The 14438-nt window shown below is 46.2% G+C and overlaps 1 protein-coding gene across 3 annotated transcripts; it reads right to left on the bottom strand.

Moving 5' to 3' along the window:
• Window positions 1-653: 653 nt before the first annotated feature.
• LOC121597255 (cytoplasmic dynein 1 light intermediate chain 2) lies at window positions 654-13352 on the bottom strand. 3 transcript variants are annotated; one of them, XM_041922925.1, is made up of 9 exons: window positions 13009-13352; window positions 11378-11874; window positions 6922-7112; window positions 6647-6850; window positions 4493-4692; window positions 4187-4416; window positions 3995-4106; window positions 3711-3902; window positions 654-3590 (listed from the first exon to the last, which is right to left on the bottom strand). In XM_041922925.1, exons 2-9 carry the CDS (start codon window positions 11467-11469, stop codon window positions 3255-3257), a joined length of 1557 nt encoding a protein of 518 aa, XP_041778859.1. In that variant the 5' UTR covers window positions 11470-11874; window positions 13009-13352; the 3' UTR covers window positions 654-3254. The 3 variants fall into 3 exon arrangements, with proteins under 3 accessions (XP_041778859.1, XP_041778940.1, XP_041779029.1); XM_041923006.1 differs by lacking the exon at window positions 13009-13352 and adding an exon at window positions 12423-12748; XM_041923095.1 differs by lacking the exon at window positions 13009-13352 and adding an exon at window positions 12478-12748.
• Between the last annotated feature and the right edge of the window lie 1086 nt (window positions 13353-14438).

Below are 14438 nucleotides of genomic sequence, written 5' to 3'. Positions count from 1 at the left end.
TCACTGATGGATCAATCAATCTTAATGAAACGTTGGAGATTCATGAATCTACCAAAGAAGAGATCCTGATCCCGATTCATTCCGATTTTTTAATCTGATTTCCGAGTTTTTTATCTGATTTGCCCATGTCCAGGATGAAGCATTCGTGATTTATGAGCTTCATGCCTCAGTATTTCGTTGAATGGAGTTATAATTAAACGGAAGCAAAAAATTAGAAGAAAAAAACCCATCCTTCAGCAGCTTTAGCTTGTTATACCGCGTACATTAGAGTGTCGCTTGTTTTTTTTTTATTCGCCAAACTGCCGCCTGCTTCGTCCTTCCGAAGACATCTCCTTGCTACGGACGCCACACTCCCGTTCGTTCACCGTCCGCCACGCATTCAGCCTCACACGCAGTACTGTTGTTTTTTTTTGCTTGTATGATTTTTTTCCTCCATTTTTTTTAACTTCTCTCTCGCCTTGGTTCCACCCCGTTCTACCCTAGCAGTGCAGCGTGTACGCAGTATTTGCCCGGGAAGTAGCAATAGCAGTAGTAGTTAGCTTCGCAACATTACAACTCGCGTTCTCTTGGTCACGATTTAAATAATATCCACTGCGCGTGTTGCTTCGCGGTCTCGAACCCTGCCTCTTCCGTTCCTTTTGCTACTTCTGCTGCTCCCTTCTGGCTACACCCTTCCTTCCTTCGTTTCACGCGGCTGATTAGTAGCTGCACTAGAGGTGTTGTATATCGTCTCCCTCTGCCGGTCCTGCGACCTTCCCCTACCCGGTTTCTGTTGTTTTTTTTGTCGCCTAGCGCAGCAATAGTGTTAAATTATAAATAAGACGATATAATTTCCTTTTCTTGTTTCTTGATTTCACACTCACACACACATACGAACATACATACACACACACATATGATTTTCCGTGGAAAGCGTTGGTGAAGCTGAATGGTTGGGGGAAAAGAAGGAAGGGCAGGAAAATCCATTTACCGAACGTACGTACGTGTGGGTCTATGTGTATGTGTGTGCGTGTGTGTGGGTGTTTGTATATATATTTTTTAAGAGTAAGTATTAAGGATTTTATCAGTATGCAGGTTATCTGGGTGCAGTATTATGCTCGCTTGTTTGCTTGTTCGCTCTTTCTTTTCGTTTTTTTTTCTCTTCTTCTCACTTTTCTTACCCTCCTTCTTCCTTCCCTATCTGCTGCTGCTTATGATGCTGCTGTTTGCTTTATAGTATAGTATTAATATTAACTTTAACTACTAAACCGTACGTGTTTTCACTACTACTAAACCCTTTCCTTCGCTTCGTTCGCAATTCGTTTTTTTATTCTTTCCCTCTCTCTCTCTCTCTCTCGCTCTGTTTCACCCTTATTGGTAGTATTCTGCGCCACTTTCGTGCACTTTGAGTCCACAGTGTTTTGCACGTGCAGTTATGCTGCAGTGCAAAATGGGTGCGCTTTTTTTAATGTTTTAATTCTTTAATTAGTATCGGAGCGTTTGTGATTCGGTTTCTTTTCCACTCATTTTTTTCTCTTTTCGCTTTCCTTGCACCTCCCTTACTCTCTCTCCCTCCCCTCGTAAGCAAACGTGTTAAATGCGCTTCGTCTGCTCGTGCTCCCGGTTAGTTTTAAACAAACAAACAAAAATCCTCCCAAAAGGTGTCTTTTCTTTGCTTCTTTGCTGTGTAAGCGGCGATCGGTAAGCGAAGATGGGAGGGGAAGCTTTCGATAGCGCGCGCAAAAGAAAGAGAGAGAGAGAGAGGCAGGAAGTGTGAGAAGAGAATGCTACTCCCCTAGCATAAGTTAGCATAAATATCTTAACGGGATCCCACACTTTCACCCTTTTTTTCATTCCCTGGAGGTTGCTGCTGAGGCGATAAGGTTGGCAGGCATAACACACTCTCGCACACACACACACACACACGCACACGAAGGAGGGGTTTTAAACGGGGTGGTGCAAAACGATGGAAGCCAACAGACACATCAAAAGCAAAGCCCGATTGCACTAAGCTATAATTTCCTCCAAGCCTGCGCGCACACACACACACTCGCACACTCGCGCACACACATACTCAATATTTGTCTATCACAATGCTATTATTCCCCCCCCCCCCCCCCCGGCGTGATGGGAGAAATGGTGTGAGTGTATTTTGTTTTTGTTTTTCGAGGAGGAGAGCAATCAGTGTTGGTAGTGGGGGCTTACAGAGGGCGTAGGATGGTAACATCCGCATCGGGACTCAACTCGCTTAATACTGGTGAGAGTGGCTCCAATTGGATTTCGGGTTTCCAATTTGCTTTCCGATTGTCCCAATTAGAGGTTTTCAGCAACAGCAGAGAGAGAGAGAAAACAAAAACTTCATATGGCCGATAACAGATATCGCCTTTTATCAATGTGTATATATGTGTGTGTGCGCGACATCTCCTAACCTCGCTTAACTCCCCCCAATGAACGAAATTCCTTCCGTGAAAAAATGAACAAAAAAGAAAAAAAGTAATAACAGATTTAAAATTAAGATGATATTTTTTCAACAACAAAACACAATCACCGATCCTACGCGCTTTCTTTGCGTGTGCATTTTCACTTTGTTGGCGGCGATTTGATCCCCCCCCCCCTCCGCGCATAAGCAACACACTCATTCGATTGGGATTTTTTTATTTTTTGACAAGAGAAAGAGAGAAGGAAAAAGACATTTCTAAAAAAAAAGCGAAAGAATGAAACCATTCCTTCCGCCCGGGAGTGAGTGTGGTAGTACGGGGTTTCATCCCTACGGGAAACCCTTTTAAAAAAGTAATACCAAAAAATAAAGCCAAACGGAAAAAAACGGAGGCAAAATCCCGCACCGATTTTGGCTCGTTGCATCACAACGTTCAGCATATGCTGGTTGCTCGATTTAAAAGAATCACTTAAAAAAAAAGAACGCCCACCTACGCGCCTCTCTTTTGCGACCACGTGGTACCACCTCTAGACCCTGTCTCCCGCTCTCAATCAGCATTGCAGGGGTTGAATCCCCCAACAAGCGTCCCGAGTATTTCACCCGTGCTGCACCACCGCCCCACTCGCCAAAGCCAACAATGGAAAGCAGCCGAAAAAAAGAAGCACAGTTCGGGAAAAGAAAACCCCCTCACACAACAGCTCCCCTTAGCACACACACACACACACACGCATGAGGGACGTTTTTTCCCAATCTACCCAACCCATCACGCAAGTCTCCCGAGACGAACGGGGGTGTAAGGTAAGGTGTTCGTGGTGGTGGTGGCGGCTGGTTGCGGCTCTCAACAGTCGGACTGCGTCGCGGAGATGTCCAGATCCTTCTTAACGCTCCGGGCGAGACGGTCCAGCTCGAGGGCGGCATCGGTGCGCATGCTAAGCTTGTCGCTCGCCGACACCGGCTCGCCCGTCCCGTTCAGCACGCTGACGCGCGGCGACAGCGAGGAGACGGGCGAGGAGGACGCACTGAGCGGGCTGCTGCCGGTGCCGGCGACACCGCCGGCCGCGGCCGCCGCCGCCGCCGACCCGGGCGAGACCGACTTCTTGTGCAGCAGGGAGTTGAAGAAGTTCGCCAGCACGCCCTCGCCGCTCTGGGTGCCGGGTGTAAGCTTACCATCGACCTGAATGGGGAGAAAGAGAACGGAAAGAGAGAGGGAGTCAATCAATTAGGTACCGTTCAGTCAGGTGGCGACTGCAAATGAGGGAAAATTCTGGTAAATTCATCACCAGCCTGACATTACCTTCTTTGGTGAGCCCTGGGCACCGGCGGCCACCGGAGTCCGTTGAGTGCTCTTGGTACCGTTGTTCGGTTGCGACCGGAGCGGAGATTCGCCGCGCGCCGGCGACTGGCCCTGCTGGAGCAGCTGCTGCTGGCGGGCAAGGAATGATTGCTCATCCTCCGTCTGAATTTCGCTCTCGCGGTTCGAAACAGTCTGCAAATGGGGCAAAACAATTAGAAAACCAAAATAAAAAATATCACACACCCCGGAGACGCGCCACTATGCGTGCGTTTGCGCAAGCGTACCTTTCTCGAAGGCGGTTGTGCAATAATATCGTTGTAGTAGTCGTCCGGTTTGCAGGACTGCATGTTCTCGTACAGTATGCTGATCTTTTTCATATTATCCCAGCCGGCCGGTCTAAGGGAAGAGAATCGAGTAGAGAATGGAGTGACAGTGAAGTGAGTGCTGCACATGCGAGCAGAGGCGAAGCCACTTACATTAGCACCGCATCCTTCTCGACGACCAGGGCGGGCGTCCGGAATGGTAAGCCGTAGATCCGATGCGTGAGGTATTTGTAGAGCAGATCGCAGTTCTTGTCCTCCTTCACGCTCGTGTAGAACAGGGACGCACCGTACATCAGGCAAAACCGCCGGATCCACTGCTGCATGAAGTCGAAATGCTCATCCCGATAGTCGAGCTCCTTCTCCAGCGTGGTCATGTAGTCGGTCTGGTGCGGAGTGAACATTTGGGGTAGGGTAGAGTGGTGCGGGTTTTGGCTGTGCCGTGCGCCGTGGCAAACTCACCTTGGTAACGACGACGACCACGTCGAGGCCTAGGTTGGTCGTGAGAACGCCTTCCGGCAGGGGCAACGCGTCCAGCTCGTCGTCCACCGACGGCAACCGGTTGGTGCGTTTGATTGGCGAGCCGGGATCGAGATCGTCGATCGTTTCGCAGTAGTTCTGCCATTCCGTCGTTAACCGCGCCTGACACTGCTGTTTCTCTTCTGCAAGGAAAGAAAAGCGAACGTTTACGTTAAGACCAACATGAGCAAACATTTTTGCATAATAAAAAGTTTGTTTGAGAATTACACTTTGAATCTATTTTGGGTAATTTGCCAATTGTTGCACATTGCATAAAAATTGTTGTCGTTTTTTCCAATTATGTATAATACATTGATGAAATCTAGGAGTTTTTGCTTAAATACTGAGCAATTCTACCGCAGATTCCATTTTTTTAAACACTTTTTCGACTTTTTTTACTGACATCAATCAAACAATCAATCAGAATAAAGTGAAGAATCAATAAAGTGTCCCACAGCTAAGAGAACTCCTGAAAAACCCTGTAATAGAATTTGACGTTTTTGTAAGTGGACAACAATTGGATTCTTGTTGGAATAGAATAAAAATCATCATCACATTATTCAAATCCTAACCAATGTATGCTAGACATCCATAACATAAATATGGAGGTCGTTGTCCATCTCAAACATGTTAAATATGTTGGCTGTTTCCTTGCAGGGTTTTCTGAGTCAATGTCCAATGTCTACAACATTTTTCATTGTTTGCAAGATGTTTTTCAACAGCTGTCAAATGTTGTATTTGAATCACAATAATGTTTCAGTTCTTCCATATGATTTTCGACACGTCTCAAGCTGGATTGAGTTTGACAGTTTTTGTGGTGTGTTGAAACCCATGTGTAAGAATCGAAAGTTTATTGTTATGTCAATACAAAATGAGACAGCTGTTGAAAAACATCTTGCGAGCGGTGAATACAGAGGTTTCCAAAGTTCACTTTTGAATGTAAACATTGTTATGCACCGCGTGCAACATGTTAATCCACGTCAATCTGATATTTCATTTCCTTCACAATAATTTTTAATTTCTTCAGCATGATTTTCAACACGACTCAAGCTGGATTTATTTTGACAGTTTTTTATTTTGTGCTGGAAATCATGAGTTGAAATTTCATTTTGAATCAAATATTCATTTGACAGTTGTTGAAAAAACATCTTGGATGCGGTGAATAATAATGTGCACATTCGAAGTGACTTGGAAAACCTTGTAAGGTGTATTTTTGATTGGCAGTTGAAAAATAATAATATATTTTATTAGTCTTTGACTGCTAAAAAGTTCATATTTCGATGGTAGTTGCGTGAATACGCCAAAGTAACGCGTTGATATATTTTCCCAAGCATGAATAACCCTCTACGCGAGCACCAGCCAGCTAATCGGCAATGTACGTCCCGCGGGTAAAATGCGGCCCGCCAGAAACATTAAATCCGCCCCACGAAAGGATTGGCCTGATGTTAAAAGATGGGAAAAGAACCATTCGTATGCAAATGACTGATCATATTTTGGTATGACATTTTATACCGTTTTATACCGTAGGCTTTTGTACCTTCATCCGAATATCTTCAAAAATGTTTGAGTCATGAGAGTGGTCATCAAGATGATCAAGTGATAATAGAAGTGTAAAAAATGCATTCTCCAGACCCGCGGTCCTTGCTATTTGCTATTAAAATTTGACTATTTAAACACTTTATCTCAAAAGGTTGCAGACCCTTTAGCTAATCTATAAATCGCTTGCAGATTCGCCTTAGAGAGATTGCACGGTATATTTCTCTTGACGAATTCAAAATTGTTTTAGGTTAAAAGATTAATTTAAAACCATTGAATAATTTTCATGCGCTGCTATTTATAATTACAATTTGTTCAATTTGCACATTCTGTGTAGTTGAAATGTTTGCTATAAAACTACTTAACAGATTTTTAACAAATGAATCCGTAAAGCATAAGAGTAAAACAAAACTGACATAAGTGAATTATTGTAGCGTGTTACATATTTAATTAAATTAAGCGTTAACATTGATAACTTTTCATGACTTGTTTCTTCGATAACCCAAAAACCAAAGATTTGCTCCTCCCGAACGGTAATGCACCATCGCTCCCCCAGTTTACCTGGATCAATTTTCAGTCCCGCGATGTGATCGTCCAGTATCTTCATCCAGTGCTGCAGCTGGTCGACCCAGCTCCACGGCGTCGTCATCGACAGCGTCAGTATGACGAGCGTGTGCGGGAAGTTCTGTTCGTTCAGGGCGAACTTGAGCAGATTGTTGTGGCCCGGATCGCCGTCCAGAATCCAAACGCTGAGGCGCGTGACATCTGCAAGTTGGCAACTGTTACAAAACCACCGCCCTGAACGGAGGCCCTCAATCCCTCCCCACTAAGCTTACCGTCCCGATACTCGTCCCGCACGTCGATGTAGGCGTACTCGAGGCCGGAACCCTTCTTCGGGTCCTCGACGCCCTGCAGCTTCGCGATCAGCGTCGTCTTGCCGCTCGCATTGTCGCCCAGCACCAGCACCGATTTGTTCGACGGCAGCTTCGTGTTGCTCTGTGTTTGCACCTCGCTCAGGATGGACGACCTGGTTTGCCAAGAAGAGAAAAGATGATAAGTATGGGTTTGGTTGAAGCGAAGGAAGGTGGCATGGTGGTGTTGGTGCGCTCTTTGGACGTAGCCAGCTGATATCATAGTTTGCCCAACCGCTCCTCCGTATGCTAATGAGCGGTAAGGCGACGCAAACAAACATTGCAGCAGCTAGAGACGAACACAACAAAAATATAATCGCATGAAAAATGTCATCGACAAAACCCAACACACAGACGACATAGAGAAGAAGTGCGTGCGTGTGCGTGCATGTACGTATCGTCAAATTCGATGGCACATTTTATGCGAGAAACATGACGTAAGACTCCTTCCCTGAGTCCCCTTCTCCTCCCTCCAGGATTAGTCATACTCAGCGCGGACAGCCGAGGTCCGAACAAACTTTCCACCCAGCTCCCTTCGCGCCTTCGCCAATCATCCACCCATGCCGATGCCACGTGACGCACGGGCACGGGACGGCACGGAGGAGGGGTCTGTGGTGTTTGTTTTACCGTTTCTATTTTGTCCACAGCAGCTCGCGCTGACAGAAACAGAAATTGCACACACAGACGCACTATCTCTACCTCGCGATGGATTAATCGCGAACCTTTTTGGCGTGTGGCACGGTGTTTTCTTGCACTCCCTGCTGCTTCCTCTTCCTCCCTCTATCGCCCTCTCACCCATCCAATCGTTATCGGTAGGCCTGATTTGGTGCTGGGTGGGTGTCGGGTGGCGCGAACAGTATTCATTTAAATGCAACATGCGTCTATTAGATGGTACTACGCTCGCTCGGCGGATGAACGCGTCGTTCCGACACCGATCAGAACGGAAACATGGAGTGTTGGTTGCGATAGCCGCCTGTTCCTCTGTCGGGAGCTCCATTAAATATGCTAAAGTGATACTTAAAGCTAAAATTCGACCTTTAAATTGAATTCAAAATAACCGTCAAGGTGTGTTCATTAATAGAAAATCGGTAGAAGCATAGCATTGTCTAGGACTTTTAGTTAAAATTGTTCAAAGCTGTCTATATACAGGTTGTCTATACAGGCTTTCGAGGCTTATTACATGCACATTTTAATATTTTTCAAGCTTCCTACTAATGTTGTTTAAAGAATTTTGGCTTCTTTTTTCCAACGGTATTTGTTCCATTTCAACTTTTCGGCAATTTTGTTAAAGATACACAACGCAAGATAAGCTACCTTTGGACTCGCGGGTCTTTACTAGACTCTTTCCTCAGCGTTATCAGCAACCGATCATTAATTGATGACGTTGATGGCATTTGTCAAATGTTACAATACATCTGATTACCTCGTAATTGCAGTGAGAAATGACGTTGGACCACGGATGGACCCACCAATGAGTTTTTGGCATTGCAAAGGTACCTCAAAGCCTCAAACGTGCTGCACCTTTCGACCTGCAACTGTTGCGTTCAAATGCTGTATGACATTGTTGACATATTGGTGACTTGTTTCATATTATAATTAATGTTGTCTTAGAATCTAAATAATTCATAGAAAACGAAAAATAATGCTGTTGCTGGCATTATTTGTGTTAGTTTTTAAAAGATAAAAATAGCAAATAATTTGCACTGCCTTATCACAATGAACTTTACGTCTACTGACTAGTGATGGGTAAATAAATTTTTTTTCCGGAGTCGGATTGATCCGACTCCGGCACCCCTCGGAGTCGGACTCGGAGTTACTCCGGACTGTTTAACGGGGGGGGGGGGGGGGTGCGTACGGGAAAACCCTCGGACTCATCGACTCCGAGTCCGGATCAGTCCGGATTACTCCGGATTACTCCGGATCACTCCGGATTACTCCGGATCACTCCGGATTACTCCGGATCACTCCGGATTACTCCGGATCACTCCGGATTACTCCGGATCACTCCGGATTACTCCGGATTACTCCGGATCACTCCGGATCACTCCGGATTACTCCGGATCACTCCGGATCCGGAATGACTTTCCATTATCGTTTAGACAATTCTTGATGAGTTCATTGACTTTCAAGTTGTACATCGAATATTTACGAAAACTGATCCGGACTGATCCGGAGTGATCCGGAGTGATCTGGAGTGATCCGGAGTGATCTGGAGTGATCCGGAGTGATCCGGAGTGTTCCGGAGTGATCCGGAGCGATCCGGAGTGATCTGGGGTAATCCGGAGTGATCCGGAGTAATCCGGAGTGATCCGGAGTGATCCGGAGTAATCTGGAGTGATCCGGAGAGATCCGGAGTAATCCGGAGTGATCCGGAGTGATCCGGAGTAATCCGGAGTGATCCGGAGTAATCCGGAGTGATCCGGACTGATCCGGAGTCGAATCCAGTTATGATCCGGAGCCGGAGTCATATTTTGCGCACCGGAGTCGGAGTTGATCCATGACTCCGCTCCGGATTACCCATCACTACTACTGACAGGGCAGCATTAAAAGCTTATGACTTTTCTTCTTTTGATTTCAAATTTGAATACGAATCAAGCATATTTGTCTTCTTAATTTGAGGAGAGAATGCATTTAAGAAAAACTACACCAGGCAAAATTGCATTCTACTGGCCAAATTTGCCTATATCATTCCATGCTTTTGCATAAGCAATGCAGCATATGGTTCGATTAAAAATGAGCATTAAGACATAATCATCATAAAATTGGATAATGATGTACAGGCGACCCTCGAGATACGACCCCCATCGAGTTACGGCGATTCTCAGATATGACCAATTTGATTTCAACAGTTAAAAGCTGTCATTGAGAAGAAAATGATGCATTTTGTTTTCAATTTCTCACTGATAAGTGTTAGATACACATTTTTTTAAATTTCCCAACTACCCACTCTTGAATATTTATATCGTGTAAACGACGTTTGGAGAAAAAATGTACATTATCGTACATTTTTTAAAAAATAAAATACACGCGTGCCATAAATTTCGACCCTTCAACTTAGGTTAGAAACCAGTGCTGCAAAATGTCACTGTCAATGTCATAAAAAAATCTGACTGACACAAAATCCATGTCAATCATGATAATCAGAGGTGATGCTCAACACGATTGCTGTGCGCGCTTCGGGCAATGCATGCTTCGTGACATTTGTACGACCAACGCTTCGTCAGTCACTATATCATGACTTTTTTACTGTGATCTGTTTTGCAAAATGTCACTGACATAGTCAGGACAAATTTCGGCTGAAACTAAATCATGTCAGCGTCACAAGCTGTACTGTGATAGCACCCAACTCTTGATCAATCACTTGGTCGACATTTTCTCCCTAAGATAATAACAACATTCTTGGAATATACTTGACGAGTGGTTCCAAGCAACAAAATGAGCATGTTTTCACGCTCTGTTTGACAAGACAGACAATCAAACCAGACAAAGCAAGAAAGAATGCTGCTTGCAACCACCCGCGAAGTATATTTCAAGAATGCCTTGGTTATCACCGACAGAAAATGTCATGACCAAGTGATTGATCAAGAGTTGTGTGCTACAAAAAATGTCATCAAGCATGTGATTGGTCGCACCAACAGTTGTGTATGTGAGCTGTCTTGAAGTTCGTTTCAGTCATGAGTTTTGGTGACTCAAACATTGGCATTTGGCAGCACTGTTGATGTCATGACGCACTTTCACGGAGCATCAGCAATGAGCATCAAGCTACCATGGATATGTTCATTGTTTTCGTTGGTGAATATCTCATGATGCTCATGACATTTTGCAGCACTGACAGTCGTATCGCGGGTGTCGCCTGTATTGCTACTTTCGGTATCATCGCTCGAATTGGTTTTAGCACACGCTGTACGATGGAGAGAAAAAAATCTTAATATTTGTTTTCTTTTTTCCATTTCAAATTCGTGAAACAGCGAATTCGTGCCGCGATGCTGCAGTCTCTCCCCCAGCAAGAAAACACCAAAACGGAAACCAACTCACGACCGAGAGAGCGAGAAAAGCATACCCAGCGGGCAGGTGGTGAAATTGGAGCGTTTTGAATCAAAATCGATTGCTCCTCTCCACCGGGAAATGTCTAGATGACACCTGGCAGCCGCAGCCGGCAAAGAACCGGTGTAAAAAGAAAGCGGAGCGTGGGAAAAAGAGAAAGGGTGCGAGCGTGTGGGGGCATTTTCCATCCCCCGGCAGCGGCCCCCAAAACGTGCGGAGGGGGGAGGAGGTCGAAAACTCGGTTTGATGTTTAAAAAAAAAAAAAGCTGCCCGGGGCGGCAAGCGCAACCTAAAAAGAAAAAGCGGTCAGAGCCACCCCTCGCAGTTGCCGGCTTACCAGAGGTTTTCCTTCGCTTCGGCATCCTTCTTGCGGGCGGCCGTCGTCGGCGTGGTCAGCCCGTGCACCTGGGACTGCGTGAGGATCTCCATCGTCCGGTGCGGGGCTTCCAGGCTAACTTTCCGGCTGGCGGTTGTTTGATCGCGGCGGCGGCGGTTGCTGCTGTCTGCCTCGGGGGGAGGCAGGTGACGAAGGCCCAGATGCGTCTGACGCACACTTCCCGCTCCCCGGAAAAGCGGGTCGGATGCTTACACACACACACACACACGTGCGCGTGCACACAAACGCGCGCACGCCGCACACCAGCTGTTTTTTTTTTACTGTGCGGTTTTTCGGGTCTTTTTTTTACTGATGGAGGTGTGTTGATTGATGTTGATGACGATGCACTCGATGCACGGTGGCAACACACACACACACACACACACTTGGAGGTGGTTTCTTTCGGCGTACGGCGTCTGGCAGGAGACTGCGGGAGGTAGTTTACCCTCAGAACGATCCTTTGCGGCACGGGAAAAGCGCACAAGAGAACAGCAGCCGCGGGCCGGAAAAATACGGGGAGAAAAAGAGAAAAAAAAAGAAAGTTAGACAAATCTGGGGAAGCTTTTTGTTTTCTTCTGCGCGTTGCTGCTATAAATTGCAACAAAAAGAAAAAAAACGTTTGGCATTGAGGTAATTTCCATTATTTTTTTTCTTTTACCGTAAGCAGCAGCAACAACAACAACTAAGGTGAGAAAGAAAGTAAGATTGCGATAGAAAGACATTTGGCCTCCTTCTTTTTTTTCTTAAGACACGCACTCTCTTTCTCATTCACACACACACACGCACGCGCACATACACACACACACACACACAGACACGTGCACCCATTCGAGAGAAAAATCGTGACTCATCAGTGGAATGCGTCCGAAAAGTCCAATCAGTTCCTGCCCCTTCCCTTCCCTTCCCTTGCCCCTGGGTTTGGTGGGTGGTGGGTGGATTCGCTCCTGCCTTTTGTGACCAATCTGTCACTCCCATTCTCTCTTCACCCTCCCCCCTCGGTGAACACCTGAACAGTTGGTTGCAAATGGTGACACACCCGTGCCTTCCCCCGCCCAATTCACCAAAGGGGTTGCACCGCCGCCGGAAGCTGCAACGAACGGAGGTGCACACACACACACACACGCGCGCGCGCCCGTCCGGATCAGATTTTCCACGACACGACCGTTCCACGGGACGGAGGAGACACTGGGCACAGGGAAACCTTCCCAAAACTACCCGTACACATGCACACACATACACACGCAGACGCAAGCACACACATACACACAGGGTGGAATTTCGGACGCAGCGCAGCGACTGATGTCATCGCAAGGTAGGCCAAGCGGGTTGCGTGGCGTGGGCGCCTCCCCACCACCACCGTCTACCTTTCGATGCAGGTGGGAGGGGGGGGGGGAGGGGGTGTGCCACACAAAGAAGAGGAAGAGAATTTGCGCTTGCGACTCCGCCGCAAACCCTTTCACCATCCACGACCGTGGGGATGGAATCCGCCCGTTGACGGAGAGCGGCCGCGATGGCTTGCCAGGATTGAATTTTCAGCTTTTCCCCCCCCTTCCACTCCGGGCCAAAGATCCAGCCAGCCTGCTTCTACTTACGTTTTGGGTTTGGGGGTACGGTTTCGGCGCACACACACACACACACAGACGCGCGCACACGTATAGAATCTGCGGCTTTCCCCGGGGGACAACACAACAGGTTCCGCTTGAGGTGGTGGTGGTGGGTTTTTTCCTTTATCTGTTTTTTTTTTTTTTTGGTGGGGGCTTCGGGAAAGAATAAATCTATCTATCGTTTCGCCTAGCCCGTCCGAGTGGCCATTTTACACGGCTTTGACGTTCGTCCGTTTTCCTTTTTGCTTCTCCGTTCCTTTCTTTACGCAATTGTGCCCTTTTTGTCCACCGCGTTTGACAGCCGTGGCATCTGACAGGTGGGTTGGCACGGGGCATGCGAACGGGCACGCGAGCGGGAGGGAAGAGAGTGAGGGGTGGGGATTGATTTTTTGACAATAGTTTGGCGTGTCACTGCATCGAACCAAGGTGTGTGTTTGCGTCAGGGTGGGCTGCAAGCTGCCAACGCGCGTTGCAAGAAGGGCGAAAACGTTCGCCCCGTTGGCAATTGTGTAAAATGTGTAAAAACAAACTTAGTACTGATACATTTAGTTTACCAGACTCAACGTTAAAAAAAAAAGCATCAAGAGGTTATCATTTGAAAAGAAGAGATGCAAACGTTTTTCTGCAAACTCATCAAAGGCAAATATCAAACGGCAGAATGTAAACAATTCGCCAAAATGACAATCTGTCATCGGAACCTGTCTCTACGCACCTTGAGCGGTCGCGGATGACAGAGTGTGCGCAAATAAAATAATTTCACTTTTTATCATTAAATTATGCCAAAACTCGTGCTCTGAGGGAATCAAAAATCTTTCCTTTTTTCCAACTCTCAGTGCGCTCTAAAATGGACGAGTTGCGTGGTGAAATATGATAAAAGTAAAACTTCACTTTTGATATGTATCACATTCTCACGTGTAGAGGGCGCTGACGGAGCAATGCCATACAGATGCAAAACGTTGTTGCAGGGGTGGTCGTCGTCTATTTTCGATATAGACAATAACTTTACTTCCAAGGCTATTGCGAGCAAGACGGACAGCGGTAACTAAAAACGAGTAAATGGGATTAAGCTGCACCATTGCCGTACGTCGACAATTCTGCCGGGAAGTAAGTTGTTATTTAAAAGCAAAATAAATAAATTACTGGCCAGAGTTAATGCATTTCAAGAACAAGCTTAACGATGGATTGACAATGGAATTGGATGAAAAAAAGAATCTAAATACAGGTAGTTTCCGAGGCGTATTGCGGTACGCTGTTTTCTAAATTAAACAGAACGATACTTTGATCAAATTGTACTGATTCAGAGTAAATTCTCCTATTGTTAAAATTTGAAATGAATATTTTAGTCAGTATCGTATAAAACAACTATTTTAATGTCTAAAACCAACTCTAAGCCAGCGATCGGCAAACTTTTTCGGTGA

Source organism: Anopheles merus, chromosome X (genome assembly GCF_017562075.2).
Source record: "Anopheles merus strain MAF chromosome X, AmerM5.1, whole genome shotgun sequence".
Lineage (NCBI taxonomy): Eukaryota > Metazoa > Arthropoda > Insecta > Diptera > Culicidae > Anopheles > Anopheles merus.
Note: the sequence above shows the minus strand (reverse complement) of the source record. Positions and strands in the feature narration are given on the sequence as shown.

Excerpts from the sequence above, each read along its gene's own strand:
- LOC121597255 (XM_041922925.1), bottom strand. The coding sequence starts at position 11,469 with ATGGAGATCCTCACGCAGTCCCAGGTGCACGGGCTGACCACGCCGACG. Across the intron at positions 6,851-6,921 it reads GCGGGACGAGTATCGGGACG|ATGTCACGCGCCTCAGCGTT; the intron begins GTAAGCTTAGTG and ends GCCAACTTGCAG. Across the intron at positions 4,107-4,186 it reads GAGAAGGATGCGGTGCTAAT|ACCGGCCGGCTGGGATAATA; the intron begins GTAAGTGGCTTC and ends CTCTTCCCTTAG.